A 23,746-nucleotide genomic window follows, 5' to 3' on the forward strand; every position below is an offset into this window, starting at 1 on the left:
TTTGCCTTTTCTTCCGGTGTCATATGACCACTGATTGAACATCTACAAGCCTTACTTCGGTGGTAACATTTTAACCAGAAGGTCATTAGGTCAGTCCCATTAATTTGGCTGAAATGACTGTACAATACTAAGCAGTCAGCGGGTATTTTCAAAGGTGGAATTATATGAAGTTTCCTTTTGCCTTTTTAGGTAGGTGCATAAAATAGCAGGGCAGGTTTTGAAAAGGTGAAGAAATGTCCCATTACCCCATTTTATTAGTGGGGAAAAATATTACAACGAAATAAGTTAATAAAATATAATTCAGAGTGCATGTCGTGTGCAAGACTGGTAAAAAGTAAACAGCTTGCTGTCCAAGTGACAAGACCTTGGTGGTGGTAGGATCTTCATTAGTCTCAGAGCGTGAGGGAAGTAATTGTTACCCTGTCTTGTAGTCCTAGTCCTGAGGCTCCTGTACCCCCTTCCTGATGATAGTGAGTCAAAGAGATTGTGTGATGGGTGTTAGGGATCCTCAACAATGCTTTGGGTCCTTTGCCTACAATGCTCCCAGTCAATGTCACTAATTGGGGGTGGGTGATCCTCTCAGCAGTTCTTACTGTCCACTGTTGGGTCTTGTGGTCTGATGCCTGACAGCTTCCATACCACACAAAGATACAGCCAGACAGGACACTCTCGAAGGCGCTCCTGTAAAAAGTTGTTAGAGTGGGAGTGGGGAGCCTTGTATGCCTCCATCTCCTCAGAAAGTGTAGATGCTGCTGTGCTTGCTTGACTAATAAGGAAGTGTTATGGGTGCAGTTTAGATCATCTGTTATGTGCACACCAAGGAACTTCATGCTCTTCACTCTCTCCACGGCAAAGTCACTGATGTGCAATGGAGAATGGTTGAGCTGCACCATTCTGAAGTTCACCTTCATCCCTTTTATCTTATCCACATTAAGAGTCAGGATGTTGTTCTCACACCATTGAACAAGCCTCCCTTCCTCCTCTCTGTAGGATGACTCATCATTGTTGCTGATGAGGCCAGCCACTGTAGTATCAGCAGTGAACTCGATGATGTGGTTGGCGCTGGGTCTAGCAGGGCAGTCACAAGTCAGCAGCGTGAACAGCAATGTGCTGAGCACACAGCTCTGTTAGGCACCAGTTCTCAGTGTGATGGAGCTTGAGATGTTGCTGCCAACTCACCCAACAGCATAAATCCTGATTATTGTGGTGGGTGCAAGAACCAAAGTTCCACACAGTTATTGTATGCAACTACAAAACACGGTGTGCATTGCCCCACATAGGCACCCAGAGTCAAAGCAGGTGGGATCACTGCAGTGTCACTGAAATAAAGTAACACAAACCCCCATTCAAAGATATTCTATAAACTTCCAAAAACTATTGTTTCTTCTGATCTGGTTATAACCTCAGCGCAGAATTCAAGGGATCTCAAGTGTAAGATTTTTAAAATTTCTCTTGTAGTTGCCCTGTGTGAGTGGTGTGGGTGTAAGAAAAAATTTGGGCCAGGAGTACAATATTTAGAATTAATATCAAGCATTCCCATAAAAAATAACAAAGAATTTCATTCTCCACTACACCATTCTTGAGTGGTGAAGGACAAATTTATACATCTCCACTGAAGCCTATGCAGATAATTATAACCAGATTTGTCTGACTAATAGTGAAACTAAGTGTATTTATGTGTATACCAATTTTATTTACCTGTTGAAAATTTTCCAACTTTATAACAGGTTATCTAAAATTATTTTACAATTCATAGTTTAAAAATATATTATTGAACTGGCTGACAATTTACACAAAATTTTGCAAAAGATGACAGAACAATAAAGCAAAATATTTTGTAAAAACAGTACAAATCTGGGGGAAAATATTCTTCCTCCAGTCATAAATGTTACAGATCAACATTTTTCTTTTTTTTTTACTTTTCATTCTTGAGTTCTACCATATTTGAAATTTGCCATCTTTTTCATGGCAAAAGCCAAACTTAACAAAATGTTAGCTATGCGATTCCAAAGAACATAACACATCTAATCATTTGATCTGAGGTTAGTGGCTGCAACAACTAGTTTCAAGAAAACATGCAATGAAACTATTGTAAGTCAGTGTTTCATTTTCTTCCATCACTGGATTAGTAAATTGACCAGCAGTAGTGACATCTGTACTTGGCATCTCCCTCTACACCATCTATCCTGGTGCTGGATCTGGACCCCAAACATTGACCATCTCTCTGTCTGACCCACTGAGTTCCTCCAGTATCTTGTATTTTGTTTCAGATCCCAGCATCTGCAGGCTCTTCTGTTACCATTTGCCACATCCTCTGGCGTCATATGGTTGCTAACTGAAAATCCACAAGCTTTACTTCAATGGTAAAATTTTAACCAGAATGTCATTGGGTCAGTCCCACACAATAGTCCATTAGATTAGGTTTTTTTTAGATTATGAGACCACTCAGTCCTCTTTTATTGTCATTTAGAAATGCATACATGCATTAAGAAATAATACAATGTTTCTCCAGAGTGATAACACAGAAAAACAGGAGAAACCAAAGACTAACACTGACAGAACCACATAATTATAACATATAGTTACAGCAGTGCAAAGAAATACCATAATTTGATGAAGTACAAACCATGGGCATGGTAAAAAAAAGTCTCAAAGTCCCCGAGTCGATCGACTCCCGAGTCCCCGATAGCAGGCGGCAAAAGGGAGAAACTCCCTGCCATAAACCTCCAGGCACCGTCAACTTGTCGATGCCTTGGCAGCAGCCAGCCACAGCCGACACTGAGTCTGTCCATTCGAAAACTTTGAGCCTCCGACCAGCCCCTCTGATACAGCCTCCCGAGCGCCTTTGACCTCGCCCCAGCCGCTGAAACAAGCAAAGCCAAAGATTCAGGGCCTCCTGCTCCAGCGATTCCAGTTACCACACAGTAGCAGCTGCAGCGAAGCGGGCATTTCAGAAGTTTCTCCAGATGTTCCTCCGTACTCTCACGTCTGTCTCCATCAAATCAGAATTGTGCACAGTACCTTACTTGACAGATTACAGATATCATTCACCGGAGAGGCCATCCTCTCCTTCTTAATTTGGCTGAAATGACCGTACTATACTGAGCAGTCAGAGGGCTACTTTTCAAAGGTGATATTATATGAAGTTTCCTTTTGCCTTTTTAGGTGGATGCATAAGATGGCAGGGCAGGTTTTGAAAAGGTGAAGAAGTGTTCCATTACGTCATTTTATTTGTGGGGAAAAAATATTACCACAACATAAGTTAATAAAATATAATTCAAAGAGCATGTAGTGCAGGACTGTTAACAGTAAACACTAAACAGCTCGTTGTCCTCGTGACAAGAACTGGGTGGTGGCAGGATCTCACAGCCTGAGGGAAGAAGCTGTTACACAATCTGGCAGTCCTAGTCCTGATGCTCCTGTACCCACTTCCTGATGGCAGTGGGTCAAAGAGATTGTGCGATGGGTGTTAGGGATCCTCAACAATGCTTCCGGCTCTTTGTCTGCAATGCTACCGGTCAATGTCACTAATAGGGTGGTGGGGGGGGAGACCCCGGTGATCCTCAGTTCTGACTGTCCTCTGTTGGGTCTTGTGGTCTTATGCTTGACAGCTTCTGTACCACACAAAGATACAGTCAGACAGTACACTCTCGAAGGTGCTTCTGTAGAAAGTTGCTAGAACGGAAGCGGAGAGCCTTGCATGCCTCAATCTCCTCAGAATGTGTAGGCGCTGCTGTGCCTTCTTGACTCATGAGGAAATGTTGTGGGTCAGGTTAAATCTTCCTTTATGTGAACACCAAGTAATTTATGCTCTTCACTCTCTCCATGGGAGAGTGGTTAACCCATGCCTTTCTGAAGTCCACAATCATCCCGTTGTCTTGTCCATGTTGAGATTCAGGTGGTTGTTCTCACAACATTTAACAAGCCTCCCTTCCTCCTCTCTGTAGGTTGACTCTTCATTGTTGCCCTACAGGTAGAAGTGGGAGTAATGCCTTTGGAACTAAGAAGGATGCAACTGATGGCAAACTACTGGGCTAACTTGCAGGGGCACAATGATTCTCACCCTACTAAAGGAGTGTTGCAGGAGTGCTGGGAAAATGGGAGATTTCAGAGGGATAACTTTAGTCGGGTAGGGAATAATATTGCTAAAGAATGTGGAGTGTTTGATCTAAGGATAAGTCCTTCAGTAGTTTATCCGGTTGTAGCTCAATGGAAGCTTGTATGGCCTGACATAGACTGGCATTTGTTAGAGGTAAAAAAGAAAGGAAAATATAAAACTGATTTGGTAAGTGCATTTAACTGTCATGTGATGGAAAAGTATAGTGATTATACTCAGATTTGTACGGATGGTGCTAAGGAACCTGAAACAGGAGTGACAGGGTTTGGGGTGGCTATACCAGCAAAAGAAATTGAAATCAGCACAAGAACATCTAATAAGTTAGGGGTTTATACTGTGGAGATGCTGGCAGTGTTGGTTGTGTTGTGATGGGTGGAGAAAGCTAGATAAGTCAAAGTGTTGATATGCTCAGATTCATCCTCAGTTCTAGCAAGCTTAAGGTCTTTTCACTCAAACAGTCGGCAAGATGCACTTTATGAAGTCCTTCAGCCAGTCAGAAGAATTGCAAATCAAGGAGGTCAGGTGAAATTTCTATGGGTTCCAGCACATGTAGGGGTGAAGGGGAATGAGAGGGTGGATGAGTTGGCAAAGAGGGCGTTAAAGAAAGAAAATATAGAAATGCACGTTAGTATCAGTAAAGCAAAGGTTAAGTGTGTAATTTGGGGAAAAAAAATCAACCAAATGTGGCAAGAAAGATAGGGCCGGGAGGGGAAAGGGAGGCATTTATATCAAATACAAAAAAGTGTTGCAGCTACTAGGGTAGGTAGCGGATACAGAAGAGAGGAAGCTGTGTGGACTAGGTTAAGGCTGGGGCACTGCGCATTAAACAAAACATTGAAAATGATAGGGAAACACCAGACAGGATTGTGTGAGGAATGTCAGGAAGAGGAGTCAGTAGAACATGTAGTTCTGAGTTGCAGGAAGTATGGGATACAGAGAGAGATGATGAGAATTAATCTAAGGGAATTGGGGGTTCAGGAGTTCACATTAAAAGGGTTGCTGGGCATGGGTGAGAAAGCTCAGGTCAGGGTATTTTTAGTTTTCTTAAGGGGTACAGGGGTTTTTTTATAGGATACGATGAATAAGCAGGAATAGGGTACTAGGATGGCCAAAGATGGGAGGATAAAGTGTAGGTTAGGGTGTGGGTGTGTGTGTGTGTGTGTGTGTGTGTGTGTGTGTGTGTGTGTGTGTGCGTGTGTGTGTGTGTGATTGGGTGAAGGGATTTAGAATGTAAGTCTATTGCACACTCCGGAGCAGAAGGTGGCGGTAATGCACCATTAAGCTGGGTGCCAGCCGCCTTAAAACAAGATGGAGAAGAAGAAGAAGCCATCCACTGTGAACCTGACGAAGTGCTTTGAACTGCGTCTGGCATGGCAGTCGTGAACAGCAATGTGCTGAGCACACAGCTCTGTTGGGCACCAGTTCTCAGTGTGATGGAGCTTGAGATGTTGCTGCCAACTCACCCAACAGCATAAATCCTGATTATTGTGGTGGGTGCAAGAACCAAAGTTCCACACAGTTATTGTATGCAACTACAAAACATGGTGTGCATTGCCCCACATAGGCACCCAGAGTCAAAGCAGGTGGGATCACTGCAGTGTCACTGGAATAAAGTAACACAAACCCCCATTCAAAGATATTCTATAAACTTCCGAAAACTATTGTTCCTTCTGATCTGGTTATAACCTCAGCTCAGAATTCAAGGGATCTCAAGTGTAAGCTTTTTAAAATTTCTCTTGTAGTTGCCCTGTGTGAGTGGTGTGGGTGTAAGAAAAAATTTGGGCCAGGAGTACAATATTTAGAATTAATATCGTGCATTCCCATAAAAAATAACAAGAGAACTTCATTCTCCACTACACCATTCTTTTGCGAAGGACAAATTTATACATCTCTACCAAAGTCTAAGCAGATGATTATAACCAGATTTGTCTGACTAATGGTGAAACTAAGTGTATTTATGGGGAGACCAATTTTATTCACCTGTTAAAAATTTTCCAGCTTTATAACAGGTTATCTAAAATTATTTTACAATTCATAGTTTAAGAATGTATTATTGAACTGGCTGACAATTTATGCAAAATTTTGCAAAAGATGACAGAACAATAAAGCAAAACATTTTGTAAAAACAGAGCACAAATGTGGGGCAAAATATTCTTCCTGCCGGCATCATAAATACTGCAGATTTGAATTTTTCATTTTTCTTTACTTTTCATTCTTGAGCTCCATCTGACTTGAAATTAAGGCATCTTTTTCATGGCAAAAGCCAAACTTAACAATATGTTAGCTATCTGATTCCAAACAGCATAACACATCTGACCTGAGATCTCATCATTTGATCTGAGGTTAGTGGCTGCAAGGACTAGTTTCGAGAAAATATGCAATGAAACCTTAGTAAATCAGTGTTTCATTTTTCTCCATCACTAGATTAGTAAATTGACCAGTGGTAGTGACACCTCTACTTGGCATCTCCCTCCACCTCCTCTGTCCTGGTGCTGGATCTTGACCCAAAACATCAACTATCTCTCTGCCTCATCCACTAAGTTCCTCTAGTATCTTGTATTTTGTTTTAGAACCCAGCATCTGCAGGCTCCTGTGTCACCAGTTGCCACTTCCTTAGTGTCATATGATCACTAAATGAAAATCCACAGGCCTTACTTCAGTGGTAAAATTTCAACTCAGAAGGTCATAGGGTCAGTCCCATACAACAGTTCATTACGTTGGCTGAAACTACCACACTATACTGTGCAGTCAGAGGGCTGCCTTTCAAAGGTGATATTACACAAAGTTTTGGTTTGCCTTTTCAGGTGGATACATAAGATGGCAGAATAGTTCTTTGGAAAAGGTGCTTAAGTGTTCACCTGGTATTCTGGATAGCATTTGTTCCTTTACCTCATTCTACCAGTGGAGAAAGAAATGATTTCTTCATTTGTCCTTGTTGTTGGGACTTTACTCAGTACAAGTTACTAACAGGTGTACTTGTTATTTCGTTGACAGTGAATTGCTCTGGTCAGCCTGAGTACCTGAAAGTTATTAATTAAAGAGAAACAGAAGGTGGCACAACATAGAACATAGAAATCTACAGCACATTACAGGCCCTTCGGCACACAATGTTGTGCTGACCATGTAACCTACTCTAGAAACTGTCTAGAATTTCCCTAGCGCATAGCCCTCTATTTTTCTAAGCTCTCATGTACTAATCTAAGAATCTCTTAAAAGGCCCTGTTGTATCCAGCTCTACCACCTTCGCTGGTAGTGCATTCCATGCACCCACCACTCACAGCTCCATGGTACTCCAAATTTCCTCCCAGATCCCAAAAAACTTACTAATAGGCTATATTGGCTCTTGTACAATGTCCTTTTGTGAAGATAACTTACTGGGGCATAAAACAAGGGGAAAGGGGCAGAAGGGACAGCTCTGTTGAGAACTGGTATGGATTTGAAGGACACAATGGCCTCTTACTAAGTCAATAATGTTATAGAAACAACAACCTGTTAACATGAAGGAGATTTATCATCTGAAATTGTTCCTGGAGAATCTCGAACTACTGTAGCAACAAAACAACACATTCCTCACAACAGATTTGTGAGTGCTCTGATGTTTAAGAATTGCGAGTGCATTCCTGCTGACTGAATCATCTGCCTTTCTTCCCTGGGATGGCCAATTTCAACTCGGAGGCCTTTTCAGACGCCTAGTTTCAAGCACACTGAAGTCAGGTGTCAGTGCTGAATCAGAGTAATATCATAGAAGACATTGCACACTGGATCCTGATTAACACACAAAATGCTGGAGGAACTTGCTGTCAAAACCCTTCCTCTGGAGGGTCTCAGCCCAAAATGTTGACTCTTGACGTTGCCTGATCTGCATTTTGGGTGTTACTCTGGATTTTCACCCTCTGTAGAATCTCTTGTGTTTGTCACACTGGATCCTTCTGGCCACCTGACATACCTCCTTTCGGTCACTTAAGAGAATCATCTGCCAGTGCCACAGATTATCCCAGAGTCAATAAATGTAATCCTTCTCTAATCCCTCATCCCACTCAATCTGAATTCCCCAGTTACTCATGCTTTTTCCCCAAACCTTTCATCATGGTGTTAAGAAAATGCAATGCATTTTCAATTGTATAACTTTTTTAATGAGACTAATAAATGGTTCCCTGGTATGATAGATGGACTCTTCACCTCACAACCTACCTTGTTATCATCTTGTACTTTATTGCTTACCTGCACTGCACTTCCTCTCTAGCTGTTATACTTTATCCTGCGTATACGTTTGCAACCTCGCTCTGAATGGAGGAGGATGCAGAAGCTTTGGGTCTTGAGCAAGGTTTGATCAATGTGGTTTGTGGATTGGATTTGTTTTTAGTCATAGTCATAGTCACACTTTACTGATCCCGGGGGAAATTGGTTTTCGTTACAGTTGCACCATAAATAATTAAATGGTAATAAAACCATAAATAGTTAAATAGTAATATATAAATTATGCCAGGAAATAAGTCCAGGACCAGCCTATTGGCTCAGGGTGTCTGACCCTCCAAGGGAGGAGTTGTAAAGTTTGATGGCCACAGGCAGGAATGACCTCCTATGATGCTCTGTGTTGCATCTCGGTGGAATGAGTCTCTGGCTGAATGTACTCCTGTGCCCACCCAGTCCATTATGTAGTGGATGGGAGACATTGTCCAAGATGGCATGCAACTTGGAGGTCTCTACAGTTCACATTATATCTGTTTCTGGTTACAACTTTTTATTATTGCTACCTTGCGCACTTTTGACCAGGACACTTTGACATTGACTGGCTCTGTGGCCTGTGGTCAATGAATGACACAGCACCAACTTGAACTGAAGGAAACTGAACATTCCTAAACTTTTACAAGGGTTTTGCAGTATGATGTTTAATATTACTGTAATTGACTGTTTTTTTCCTCTTATTTATCTTATTTGCATTATACTGCTGCCATAAAGTTAACAAATTTCATGACATATGCTGGGATATTAAACCTGGTTCTGATTCTGTGTTATTCACTTAGTTTTTGTTGCCTGTGCAATTTGTTCTTTTTTTACACGTTAGGTGTTTGATGTTTCCTTTGAATGGGTTCCATTTTGTTTCTTTGCTTTATGTCTGCCTGCAGGAAGACCCTATAACACAGAAGCAGAATCAGGCCATTCAGCCCATCGATTCTTATCCACCATTCCATCACAGCTGATTCTGAATCCCACTCAACCCCATACACCTGCCTTCTCACCATATCCTTTGATGCCCTGAATGATCAGGAAGCTCTGAACTTCTGCCTTAAAAATACTCACAGACCTGGCACAGCATTCCACAGACTCACTACTCTCTGGCTAAAAAAATTCCTCCTTACCTCGGTTGTAAAGGGTCGCCCCTCAATTTTGAGACAGTGCCTTCTAGTTCTGGATACCACCACCATAGAAAATATCCCCTCCACATCCACCTTATCTAGTCCTTTTTAAATTCCATAGGTTTCAATAAGATCCCCCCCGCATTCTTCTAAATTCCAGTGAGTACAGGCCCAAAGCAGCCAAATGCTCCTCAAATGTTAACCCCTTCATTCCTGGATTCATCCTCATAAACCTCCTCCGGACTCTCTCCAATGACAATATATCCTTTCTGCCCAAAACTGCTGACAATACTCCAAGTGTGGCCTGACAAGTGCCTTATAAAGCCTCAGCATTATCTCCTTGTTTTCATATTTTATTCCCCTTGAAATAAATGCCAACATTGCATTTGCCTTCTTTGCCACAGACTCAACCTGTAAATTAACCTTCTAGGAGACCCTCTGCACCTCTGATGTTTGAATTTTCTCCCCATTTAAATAATAGTCTGCACTCTTGTTCCTTTTACTAAAATGTATTATCATACATTTCCCAACACTGCATTCCATCTGCCACTTTTCCCCCATTCTTCCAATTTGTCTAAGTCCTGCTGCAATTGCATTGCTTTCTCGCCTACCCCTCCACCTATCTTTGTATCATCCACAAACTTTGCCACAAAGCCATCAACTCCATTATCCAAATCATTGACAAACAATATGAAAAGTAGCGGTCTCAATACTGACCTTGAAAAACACCATTAGTCACCGAGGCCAACCAGAAAAGGTCCCTTTTATTCCCATTCACTGCCTCCTGCCTGTCAGCCATTCCGCTATCCATGCCAGTATCTTTCCTGTAACACCATAGGATCTTATCTTGTTAAGCAGCCTCATGTGTGGCACCTTATCAATTGCCTTCTGGAAGTCCAAGTAAATGAAATCCACTGCCTCTCCTTTGTCCACCCTGCTTGTTACTTACTCAAAGAATTCTAACAGATTTATCAGGCAAGATGCTGACTTTGTCTTATTTTATCGTTACTCTCCAAGTACCCCGAAACCTCGTCTTTAATAATGGGCTCATGACCAATGCATCCGTTATCTTTTCAGCAAACACTTCAGGACTCTGGGATGAAGTCCATCTGGACTGGGTGACTTATCCACCTTAAGACCTTTCAGTTTGCCCAGCACTATTTCCTTTGTAATAGCAATGGCACTCACTCCTGCTCCCTGCCACTCACAGACCTCTGGCACACTATTAGTGTCTTCCACAGTGAAGACTGATGCAAAGTATCCATTAAATTTATCTTCTATTTCTTTGTCCCCCATTACTACCTTACCAGCATCATTTTGCAGTGGTCCAATATCAACTCTCACCTCCCTTTTACTCTACATATAACTGAAAATACTTTTAGTATCCTGCTTTATATTATTGGCTAGTTTGTCCTCATATTTCATCTTTTCCCTTATTATCGCTTTTTTAGTTACCTTTCATTGGATTTTAAAAGCTTCCCAATAATCCAACTTTTCAATCACTTTTGCTACCTTATGTGCCCTTTCCTTGGCTTTCATGCAGTCCTTACCTTCCCTTGTCAGCCATGGTTGCCTAGCCCTGCCATTTGAGAACTTACTCTGTGGGACATATCTATACTGCACCTTATGAACCATTCACAGAAACTTCAGCCATCTCTGCTTTGCCATCATCTCTGCTAGTATCCTCTTCCAATCCACCTGGAAAGGCTCCTCTCTCATGCATCTGTAATTCCCTTTATTTTATTCTAATACTGATACATGTGACTTATACTTTTCCCTCTCAAATTGCAGTATGAATTCAATCATATTATGATCACTGCCTCCCAAGGGTTCCTTTATATTAAGCTCCCTAATAAGATCTGGATTATTACTCAACACCCAATCTAAGATAGCTTTTTCCTGAGTAGGTCAAGCACAAGCTGCTCTAAAAAGCCAACTTGTAGGCATTCAACAAATTCCCTCTCTTACGCTTCAACATCAACTTGGTTTTCCCAATCCCCTTATAATTGTAGTACCCCATTATAATTGTGTCATTCCTCTTATTATATGCCTTTTCCAGCTCCCTTTGCAATCCTGACCCCACGTTTTGGCTGCTATTTGGAGGTGTATATATGGTTCCCATAATGTTCTTTTTTACCTCTGCAGTTTCTTAACTCTACCCACAAAGATTCAACACTCTGTGACCCCATGTCACCTCTTTCTGAAGATGTACTTCCATCTCTTACCAAAAAAGCCACACCGCTGCCTATGCCTTCCTGTCTGTCCTTTCAATACAAAATATACAAAATAAGCTCCCAATTATGGCCTTCTTTCAGCCATGACTCAGTGATGCCCACAACATCATGCCAACCAATCTCTAATTGTGCCACAAGTTCGTGCACCTTATTCCAGATGCTATATGCAGTTAAATACAGCACCTTCAGTCCCGCATTCTTCGCCCTTTTGAATTTTGTCCCTTGGTACAACTTAACATTTTGTTCTGTCTGCATTTGTACCCAATCATTGACTTCTTCTTCCTTACAGTCATGTTACATCCGCCATAGACTTGTAAACCTGCTGGCTCATCCTCAACTCTATCATTCTGGTTCCAATTCCCCAACCATATTATTTTAAACCACCCCAACAGTTCTAGTAAACCTGCCTGCACGAAAATTGGCCCCCTTTGGATTCAAGTGCAACCCTTCCCTTTTGTACAGGTCAAACTGCTCCAGAAGTGGGCCCAACCATCCAGAAATCTGAATCCCTGCCCCTCCTCCAATTCTTCAGCCACGCATTCATCTGCTCATTCTGTTCCTATCCTGTCGCGTGGCACAGACAGTAATCCCAAAATTACTACCCTTGAGGTCCTGCTTCTTAGCTTCCTTCCTAACTCCCTGTATTCTGCTTTCAGGACCTCCTCCCCTTTTCTACCTATGTCATTGGTACCAGTATGTACCACTACCGCTGGCTAAATTTTTGGGATATTGTGGATGTGTTCAGAAACATCGTGGACCCTGGCACCTGTGAGGCCAACTACCATTAATGTTTCCTTTTCATGTCCACAGAATCACCTATCTGTCCCCCTGACTATAGAGTCCCCTATAACTGCTGCCATCCTCTTTAGTTCCATACCCTTCTGAGCCACAGGGCCAGACTCAGTGCCAGAGGCACAGCCAATGTTGCTTTCCCCAGGTAGGTCATCCCTCCCCCAGGAGTACTCAAAATGGAGTACTTATTGTTGAGGGAGAAGGCCGCAGTACTGCCCTCCCTTCCCTCTCTTGATAGTTTCCCATTTATCTGTACCCGGTAGCCTTGGAGTGACTACCTCCATGTAGCTCCTGTCTATCACTGCTTTTCTTCCCCTAACAAGCCAAAGGTCATCGAGCTGCAGCTCCAGTTCCCTACCTTGGTCTCTAAGGAGCTGCATCTTGATGCACCTAGTGCAGATGTGACCATCGGGAAGGCTGCTAGTCTCCCAGAAATCCCACATCTGACACTCAGAACAGAATACTGGCTCTGTAGACATACCCCCTATTCTCTCAGAAGTTCAGTAAGAAAAAGAACTAAGAAATACGGAATGAACTTACCTACTTACCTTGCCTCTGCTTGCTCTCACCAAAGACTTGTTGAGCCAAAGCCTTACTACTCTGACTCAGACTATTCGAATGAAGACCGCTCCCATGATGACCACTCTGCTGGGCGGTACCCCTCTTTTATAGAGACTGGGTTGTTAAAGCTCTTCACCGGACCTGTGCGGGAACACTTCCGTTGCATCTGTGTACTACTCCAATCAATGAATCTCAGGGCTGAATATTGCATAAATACTTTGATAATGAATGTACTTTGAATCTTTGAAATCGTAGAGGAACTCAGCAGCTCAGGCAGCATCTATAGAGAGGACTAAACATTTGATGTTTCAGGCTGAGACCTTTTATCGGGACTGGAAAGGAAGGGAGAAGAAGCCAGAATAAGAAGGTGGGGGAAGGAAAGGAGTATAAGCTGACAGGTAATAGGTTGCTTCCTGACCTGCTGAGTTCCTCCTGAGTTGGTGTTACTCTAGATTTCCAGCCTCGGCAGCTTTATTCTGTTATTGTTCCTGTTTACCACGTTCTGCCTCAACGCACTGTGCGAAACGCACGCAAGACAAGCTTTGCACTGTGGCTTGGTACATATACCAATGGTAAGCTAATACAGTAACAATTATCGCACTCAAAACTTGGACATCTAACAAAACAGGCTGCTGGAGGAGATGGACAGTTGATGTTTTGGGCTGAGCCCTTTCGTCAGGTTTGATAGAGAAGCAACAGTGAGAGGAAAGGGTAGCCCATGAAATGGCAAGTGATAACTGGATCCAGGTGGAGAGGAGTGATAGGTAGATGGGGGTATCGGGGCCCACAATGGAATTAGCAAATACTCCGGGAGGTGATGGGTGGAGGGGTTAAAGGGCCGCAGATGGTGGAATCTGACAGGAAAGGAAGGTGAAGCATAGAAACAAGTGACAGAGGCAGAGTGGGTTGATGGGGACAGTGCCGAGAGGGGACCCCACGAATCAAGTATGTGTGTGATGGACACATGAAATGAAGGACAGCAAAGAAATGGGTGATGAGCAGGTGAAAGTTGCATTTCTAACATAAGAGCAATCTCTTGGTAACATGTAAATTTATCTTTGCGACACAGAAATATGCTCAGTGGTACCTGGCAGCCTGCATGGACTTGATGGGCCAAAGGCTCTGTTTCTGTACTGATCATGTTAGTACTATCTTTAATTTTGAAGTTATGATTAAATATTTTGATGATATTACAAAGAAGATGCAGCAGACGGCCAATTTTCGGCTAGGAATTGTTGAAAGCTGCTTAATATCCTAGTTGATATGCAAAATGCAAATGGCAGATATCATAAATCTAAATACACTACAGCTCCCTCTTCTGGGACACTGTAGCCTTCCATATCCGTTCCCGTCTTAACGTGCAAAGACTGATCAGCACGCCCTTCTGTTTAAGATTATCGTTTTAGATTTAATTATTTTTCCTGAATTGCACCAAAATATTGGCGTTTGTAATAGGCAAGATACATGGTTTTAAACATAACGTGGTTTTGATCTACACGATCCAACAGCTTAAGATGGTGGATATGCATTTCTTTTGTGTTACTACTCGTCCTCTACACTGCCTCTTACAATAATTAAACAGGCACGCCTACATTATCCGGTATCTGTGCAAACAGCATTTGTGGTGGCGATGGGTTTGTAAGTAAACGAACAACGTTGACGCCGCTGAACAAAGCGCGTAAAAAATGTCCGGAATAAAAACGCTGGGACTCTGCTTTTTTTAAAAAAAATGGGTTTGTGCACGTAATCGCCAGCGAGCTGCTCGTCCTACATTTCCGCAGCCTCAGCCACTGGTGCAGAAGATTACTACAGTATTGCCCACAAGATAAAAGGTTTAAAATGGTGGTAGTGGTAGTAGTGGTGGTGGGGGGGGGGGTGCACAGGTCTGCCCTCAATGTGCACACACTAACCCTTCACTTCTAGATAACATGGAAGGGCTTCTGCTGCTTTACAAATGTACCTCGTACTCATCAACTAAAGGCAGCGCCCTGTAAATGTTTTACCCCCTTTGTCAAACTGCCTAAAAGCAAATGTGTCAAATAGATTCATAAAATGGTGGCGTTTTCTCGCTTCTGTAACTGTACCTTTAAAACCACGCAGCGCATCCGCTCTGGTCAGTTTCACCAAACCCATTGACGTCAGTCAGGAGCCCACATGATCAGCCGGAGACCAACCAGACGGGAAAGAGTTTCTGCAATGTTCGTTGCCTGCCTCCAGTACCAAGATTATCCCCACTAAATTAAGCACAAGAATCGTGACGGTTCGCCTTTGTCTTTTTGGGAATATCGCCGCGTCCTTTAGTGTTGTTTTGGTTTTGGGGTTTTATTGTGGAAACCATGCCATTGTTTGGTGCAACACAGTTGTAGGAGCCTCAGAGGGAAGAGGCTTCTGAGAGAGGATCTGTTGTTGGCTGCGGAGAGCGCCGAGTGTCCTTTCCGTGTTGGGCTCTGGGCTGGGAATCCGCCGGGTGTCTGCTATGGATTTGAACAGCAGTGGCGGCGGCGATCACACGCAGGCTTCCGAGGAGAGGTCCTGCCTTCTGCCCGAATCCTCCGCATCCGATCTCAACAAACTGGGGGCTGCGCCCTGCAGGCGTACGAATTACTGTACTAATGGCATGAGGTACAAACTGCTGCAGGAAGGGGATATACAGGTGTGCGTGATCAGGCATCCCAGGACATTCCTCAGTAAGATCCTCACCTCCAAATACTTACGGAGATGGGAGCCCCACCACCTGACCCTGGCTGATAACAGCCTTGCTTCAGCCACGGTAAGTGCCGACACCATATACTCTTCGTTCATAGTGAAGGGTGCTGACAAGATACAACCGACATACATTGAAGGCGCTGTGTTCAATTGCAAATTCAAACGAGTTTGTCAGTCGGTCGCATTCTTATTTAAACACCTAACCTGTAGGATTATTTGGTTAGAATCAATACGGTATAAACTCATGCACGTACTTTATAGTTTATGCGATATGTGAAGTTTAACGACAGAATGTAAATCAGAACGATTCCTTGTTTGAGTTATACCTTGTAATGCATTTTTAACGTCCAAGTTTAATTGATGTAAAAACGTATTTTAAGCAATTCTCTTTCAGAACCGGGCGGCGAGTTTGAAAATGTAAAACAAGACGTTTTTTTTAAACTGACTTTGTAATATTAGATTAAAACGAAGCTGTCAAATTGGAGTTAGTGGCCGTTAGAGTGTACTGTACGGCTGTGTAGTGTGGTACAACAGAGGCTCCCCAAAGTGTCACCGATTAGATCTGCTCTCAGTTCCCAAAAGGAAAAGCGGATGGATCGAGCCGATGGTTTAGAAATGAGTGTGACAAATGCGAACTACAAACAGGAATAGTAAAGAGTAGATCAAATTTATCTGGCAATGACAAAATATTAATTTAAACCTTAGTTTCCACTGACACACACTGATTTGTTGATGTCAGTGTGAGTTACTCTACGACAGTTTAAAAACCAAACGATATGAGCGGGCAACCTCTGTCACGAGGGAAGAGGAACGAATTATTGGGGGAACTTGGAGAGCAGGGAATGGCAGGATGTTTATAACAGGGCGGGTGACTTTCTGGAGCAGAGTTTGGGACTAGGTTTGGTGTTGTTCAGAATAGACACATCCGGGATATCTTATTCAGCGAAAACATTGTCTGTTGTATATTTGAACGCATTTCTACACCGAATCCGGCAAAAGCTAGCGTTTCGTTTTATTTGATGTACCTAACGTCTTTGGGTAGGAGGTGTATGGGAGAGTTGGAGATCGGTATACAAGTGTTTTCCTCATGAATGCTGACTGGATTTTGTTGGAATTTTTATGGCGGGGCTTGAGAAGCATAAACAATAAACAAAATCCCCGTTAGATTCTGGACGATTATGTATGATTTGCGGCTGATCCTGAACATTTAAACATACTGTAGTGAAAGGCAGAGTCACTGTATGATATAGGTCAGGTGGTTTACTCAACATTAGTTCGCTGTTTTATCCACCTGGTAGTAACATGTGAATTCACGGCGGCTTAAAAGGAACCCGCATTAAAGGAAATCGTTTTATGTCTAATTTCAGATTATTTTGCAATATTTCACACGTGTTATTTTAACCCAATTCGTGTGGTACTTAACAACACAACGGGCAACGGGAGCCGCGAAGCTGTGTTCCCTTGATAGAGTGAAGTCTGTCACAACGGATGCTAATACAGTCAACAGTAGTTGCCGTTTCTTTTCGTATCGATCATATTTCAGCCGCATTGCTGTAGCTTCCGTGGTGTTAGATTCTGAATGGCCAGCAACTTGGACACTGTAATTAAAACCAGCTCGACGGCCCGAAGGGGTATGTAAAGCACACGGAGCAAAGGAGGGCGAGACGTTCTCTGTTGCATTTACATGTCTCCAATTATTCTGTCCCATTCCGCTGAGAGCAAAATTCCTTCAAGGCAGAAAACTGAATAAAACGAGTAATTTTCGGAAACACTTAGGTTTTGAACTCTCCTAATTCATCGTATTAAATGTTTAATATCAATTTACATCACACCCATTAACGCATTGTGCTTTTGCAAATAATTTGATCCGAGCATTACGTTTGCATTACATACTTCCTTTTAATGTCTAAAGCCCACCGCTATAATCTGAGCATAGAAGCAATCACAAACACAGTGATCAAATCAGGTTAATAAATAAAAGTTAGAATAATATCGCCATTTCCAAGCGCCAGAATTTATCCCGGGATGGAAGAAGCCATTCAATACAGTGAATTTAATATAATTAACGGCGCTCCAAGTCAGGCTGAAATTCTGATCAAAACCTGCCAATGCACTATAAAAACAAGCGGGGCAAAATGACAGAACTCAAAACACCTCGTTATAATAGTGAACAAGAGAAAATCTGCAGATGCTGGAAATCGTCGTTATTCCAACATTATAAGTCAGCAGTCTAGTGTCATAGTAGTGATTATTTTTTATTAATGGATTGGCGGAATCAGAATTGGGTTTATTATCACTGGCATATGTCGTGAAATTTGTAGTTGATTCGGATTCTTTAGTTTTTAGAGTGCACAGACATACCCAACTTTCACTGTCAAATAGATATTTTGGCAAATAATAATAGGGAGATGTCTGCAGCAGATGGGCACTTTGAGAAGAGAGCTTAGTGTCCAAACATTAGATGTTAACTATTATTAGGTGGACTGGCCACTCACCTTCATGTCACTGTTCTCAGATTCCCGTTTTACTGGAGTTCCAAGGGATGCCCTTAATCCGGAAGTGCCCATTGTGGCGCTAAAATTCACTTGCAAGGGAAGCAGTCGGAATTTTAATGGACGTCCCTCGATAGGGAACTCCAGCTGGGGTATAATGCACACAGTTTAGGACACGGGCTGATTCTCGTTTAAAATTGGCTCTCCAGTGGGATTATTTTTAGATTGAGGATGAAGTAATTTATTTGACGTATAGAGCTTTTTCCAGCGAATTGCACTATCAACGGCGAAGTTGTCCAGCGGTTATACGGAGAATCAGCAAATATTTTCCTAGGTTTAAAGTTCTTTTTCCCCAGATGAATAGTTGCGATCTCTGAGGACTACTTGGTATAGTAGAAAGACCGTGAAACACCTTTGCCATGCCATGTGTAGAAATTCAGTGGAAATAGTAGAACATAAGTTTTTACCAGTGTCTCTGTGAAATAAATGTTAAGTGAGAAGATAAATATTTGCTACTGACTATTTTGGAAGAATTCCACAAACCCTATTGTTTTCTTAGAAAAACATTTTTGTTTTTTTTAAAGTCAACGTAAACTTGTTTATTGAAACTAAATATTGTGAACTAATTTAAACTAATTATGTCTATTTTCGCAGTTAGAGAGGTGAGTTAGACGTGGAGATAATCAGCCTGGAAAAATGTATTTTGTAACGTGAGCCGTTTGGAAATTATTTCGGACGGTGACTAAAATAAATAAAATTATTGCATTATGAATGAAGTTGAAACCTGTGATTGAAGATTGGCTGGTGTGAAACGTACCTGGGGATTGAGACATCACATATACGCGAAGAATTTAATTTGGCGCCTGGCTGACGTCATTGCCAATGAACTGAAACCGGGGTCTCAGAAGTTATAACTTTTATTGGGTGTATTGACTGTTGAGGCTGTAATGGGATATTGCTTGCCTTGATCTGTGCTCTACCTTTGTTCTATGCACTGACGTTCCAGGCCCTTTGTATTTGAAAATTAAGGGCGGCATTGCAGCGTAGTGGTTAGCACAGCGCTTTACTGGGGTTCAATTCCCGCTGCTCTCTCTAGGAGTTTATACATTCTTCCCGTGACCAGTTTCCTCCAACAGTATTGGTCGACGTAAATTGTTCCTTGTTTAGGCCAAGGCAAGACTGGGGTTTGCTGGGTGCAAGACCTTTACTTATTGTCAAGAAATACAGTAATAGTTTTTACAGAGAGTAAGGAGTACAATTTACAGCATGAACTTGGAGGACAGAATGGTCTGCTTCTCCACTGTAAATTGTATGTGATTCTATAACATCACTTATTAACCTGTATCAAACTGTATTCTGTGAATTAATGAAAATATAGCTCTTTAGAAATACTGGGTGCCACAACATGATGGTGTAGCAGTTAGCATGGCACTATTATAGCTCAGGGTGTCAGAGTTTAGAGTTCAATTCCAGTGTCTTCTGAAAGAAAGTTTTTATGGTCTTCCTGTGTGTGGGTGTGTTTCCTTCAGGTGCTCTGGTTTCCTCCCATGATCCAAAGACATACCAGTTCATAGGTAAATTGGTCCTGTAATTAGGCTAAGGTTATATTGGGGGGTTGCTGGGTGGTGTGGCTCGTTGGAAGGGCTTGTTCTGCGCTGTATCTCTAAATAAATTAAATATTATGTGATTTTTATTTTGGTAATATATTAGGCTCACGACAAGGGATGTGATCTTAAAGTTCCCAAAATAAATAGTGCCACAAAATTCTTTAGGTTCATCTCAGCCACGATGTTTGAGATTAAAACATGCCGTGGATTTAAGGTTCACTTAGTAAAAAAAAGGTGCCCCTTCAGCACACAGGAGACACTTGGCTTCCAGTATTTATGTGTGTGCAGAGTCTGTTTCTCCCTCCAGTTAATGACAAAAGATAGGAAATAATTTAAAAGCCTCATGTCTCATTAATCCTTACAGTTATCATGTGCCATGGGTTGTATGGGTACAAAAGGAAGGTGCAAATTTGTACAAGGTAACATAAACATTTGACTGAAGATAATTTTATCTTCAAAGGAAACTATGTAATTAAAGCAGATGTTAAGCCTTTTATTGCAATGTGTATCTTTTGTGGCTAGATGTAGAAGTACACTCACTGATCTCTTTATTAGATACACCTGTTCGCTAATGCAAATATCTAATCAACCAATCAAATGACAGCAACTCAGTGCATAAAAGCATGTAGACGTGGTCAAGAGGCTTAGTTGTTGTTGAGACAAAAACATTAGGATGGTGAAGAAATGTGATCTAAGTGACTTTGACTGTGGAATGATTGTTGGTGCCAGACAGGATGGTTTGAGTATTTCAGAGACTGCTGATCTCCTGGGATTTCCACACACAGCTGTCTCCAGAGTTTACAGAGAATGGTGTGATAAACAGAGAAACATCCAGTGAGCAGCAGTTCTGCGGGCAAAAATGCCCCGCTAATGAGACCAATCCAGACAGGTTCAAGCTAGCAGGAAGGTGGCAATGACTCAAATAACCATGTAGTACAATAGTGCTGTGCAGAAGAGCATCTCTGATTGCACAACACATTGACGATTGAAGACAATGGGCAGTAAACCACACTGGGTTCCACTCCTGTACCTAATAAAGTGGCCACTGTCTGTATATTATGGTAGTTAACAGTGGTGTAGGATTACTTTCTTGTTTCTGCTATTGAGTACTTGTTGGATAAAGCACGTCTGTTGAATCAACTTGGCTCCTTTTCTCCTTTTGATAGAGAGTTAATTTACATGAAATTACAAGTAGCTTTTGTTCTGTAGCAGTTGCTCCTGACCGCTAGGAATTGGTATAGGATTATATAGTGCAAATTTACATTAAATAGTTGAGGCCAGGAAATATTTTTAAATAACAATCTTGAACTGCATTGTGACCCATATCTCAGAGATGAGCCATTGTCTACTCCTGTACCGTGCAGTGCTAGTCCTTGAAATTTAGCTTAATATTTAATTGCAAAAAATGACTTGAAAATTAAGGCATATAGATCAATATTAGACAAAATCAGAGCACCCGGGATTGAGGATGGATTGCAGATTGATTAATGGACAAAAAGCATTGGGGATAGACCAATCATGGGATGGTTTATGGATTGAGCCTTAGTGGTTCACCATCTATGTATATATCAGTGGTTCAGACAAGATGGCTGAAAGCAACGTATCCAACTTGCATCATTCATAAGGGTTTAGATAAACATCTGGTTTTGCAGACAGGGCTGCAGGATTGGTCTGATAGATTGGGGTACAAAGAAACCTATTCACCTGGAGGATGTTGAATATATGGAATTCTTATGCAAGATCGAGGTTCAGATGTTAAGCATGTTCAACAAAGACTCTGAGACTTTTGGATATTTATCTTGGGGTTAGTGCGGAAAGGTGATGCTGACGTTAGCCTTGATCTTACTGAATGGTGGAGCAGACACCAAAGATCAAATGGTCTATTCCTCCTAATCTTCTCCAACCTTTGATATGTACTCAATGGCCACTTTATTTAGTATCTCCTATACCTAAAATGTGGCCTAAAGCGTGGTTCATGGTCTTATGCTTTAGCCCATCCACTTCAAGTTTTGATATACTGTGCATTCAGAGATGCTTTTCTGCACACCACTCTTGAAACATATGGTTATTTGAATTACTGTTGCCTTCCTGTCAGCTTGAACCAGTCTGGCCGTTCTCCGCTGACCTCTCTCATTAACAAGGCATTTTTGCTCAGAGAGTTGCTGCCTCACTGGATGTTTTTAGTTTTTCACACCATTCTCTATGAACTCTGGAAACTGTCATGACATGAAAATCCCAAGAGATCAGCAGTTTTTGATCTTGCTGGACCACTCCATCTGGCACCAACAGCTCGTCCACGGTCAAAATCACTTAGATCACATTTCTTTGCCATTCTGATGTTTGGTCTAAACAACAAGTGAACCTCTTGACCGTGTCTGCATGTTAAATGTATTGAGTTGTTGCCACATAATTGGCTGATTAGATATTTGTATTAAGGAGCAGGTGTACAGGTCACAAAATCACAAGACCATTCGGCCCATCGAGTCTGCTCTTCCGCTCAACCATGAGCTAAACTATTCTCCCATCTAGTTCCAATTTCCGGCTTTTTCCCAATACCCTTGATACCCTGACTACTTAGATACTTACCAATCTCGTCCTTAAACACCCTCAATGATCGGGGCCTCCACAGCTGTATGTGGCAACGAATTCCACAAATCCACGACCTAATAAAGTGGTCACTGAGTGTACAGTATGTGTATTTACTCAAATTATTGTTTTAAACACTTATCTTTGGCACCTCCATTCAGAGTGCATTTGTCATCTTGCATGGTGTTTTCTGACTTTAAAATGGATGATTGAGTCTGTTTATCTTTTCAAAGCACAGCCTGAAATGCCAATGAGTTTTGACCACTAAATAAATAATGAAGCTTCCAATATGGCAGGTAGTAAGTGGACACTCCTACCAAGCAACATCTATATCAATACCAAGCACTTCCACCAAACTGAAAAGAAGAGATTTCAACTTGTTGCCAAAGCAGGCTCTGTCCCCTCTGCGCACATGAATAAAGTGACTAAAACCTGTTTGGGAGAATGCCAAGGCTGAATTCCTGATCAGTTGATTGACCTTTTCCCAGATTGCCAGCTTTTTCCTTGCTCTTGAGTTGTCTTTCCTTCTTTTAAGTGGTGGCCTGTGAAGCCTTTCTCAAAAAGTTGCCTTGGAATGTCGAGGAACTGCCTGCGTCTTGTCAGTCTGATGTTACTAAGGTCTGAGCTCCAGTATTGGGTTTGCCCATGCAGTACAAGGTTTTCGCAGGAATACTGATTTCTACTCACTTCCATTGTGACCCAACTAGCATTAAGAAGTTGAATAACTAAACACTTGCCAATGTCATTTTGTGTATACAGTACTTTTGCTGTACTTTCTGCTCTGAATTTGAATTTCTGCATTGCTTTTTACAAATTCCTTACTATCAAACGTAACACACACAAAGTGCTAGAGGAATTTAGCAGGTCAGGTAGCATCTTTGGAGAGGAATAATGAGATGACATTTCATGCTGCGACTGTTTATCAGGACATTAGAAGGATCTCAGCCCGAAACGTTGATTCTGTTCCGATCCATAGATGCTGCCTGACCAGCTGAATCCCTCCAGCGTTTTGTATGTGTTACTCTGGATTATCAGCATCTGCAGGATATCTTGTTTTCTGATAAATTGGTTCTATTTTATATGAATTGGCATGGATAATGCTGACATTTGTATATTGTGAGCAAGTATCCAGCAGTGCTGTCAAAAAGGCTATGAATAGATATTCATGTAACAGTCATGGAAAAAAGGTCATATACTTACAACATGCAGTATTTCATATTTTTCACTTGTATGTCATATAACATCACATGCACATTCAGCGAATACACTAACAATTCCAAAAAGGTCTTCAGTC

The 23,746-nt window shown here is 41.9% G+C and overlaps 1 protein-coding gene across 2 annotated transcripts in view; it reads left to right on the forward strand.

Moving 5' to 3' along the window:
• Nucleotides 1-14,848: 14,848 nt before the first annotated feature.
• The window catches only part of cmip (c-Maf inducing protein), a 256,495-nt gene continuing 247,597 nt past the window's right edge, over nt 14,849-23,746 (forward strand). Inside the window, exon 1 of one of the 2 annotated variants that reach the window (XM_063067127.1) lies at nt 14,849-15,831. In XM_063067127.1, coding sequence (XP_062923197.1) covers nt 15,538-15,831 — 294 coding nt within the window. In that variant the 5' untranslated portion in view covers nt 14,849-15,537. The remainder of the gene's footprint in view (nt 15,832-23,746) is intronic. The other variant, XM_063067128.1, reaches the window with a different exon arrangement.

The sequence above is a fragment of the Mobula hypostoma genome, chromosome 14 (assembly GCF_963921235.1).
Source record: "Mobula hypostoma chromosome 14, sMobHyp1.1, whole genome shotgun sequence".
NCBI lineage: Eukaryota > Metazoa > Chordata > Chondrichthyes > Myliobatiformes > Myliobatidae > Mobula > Mobula hypostoma.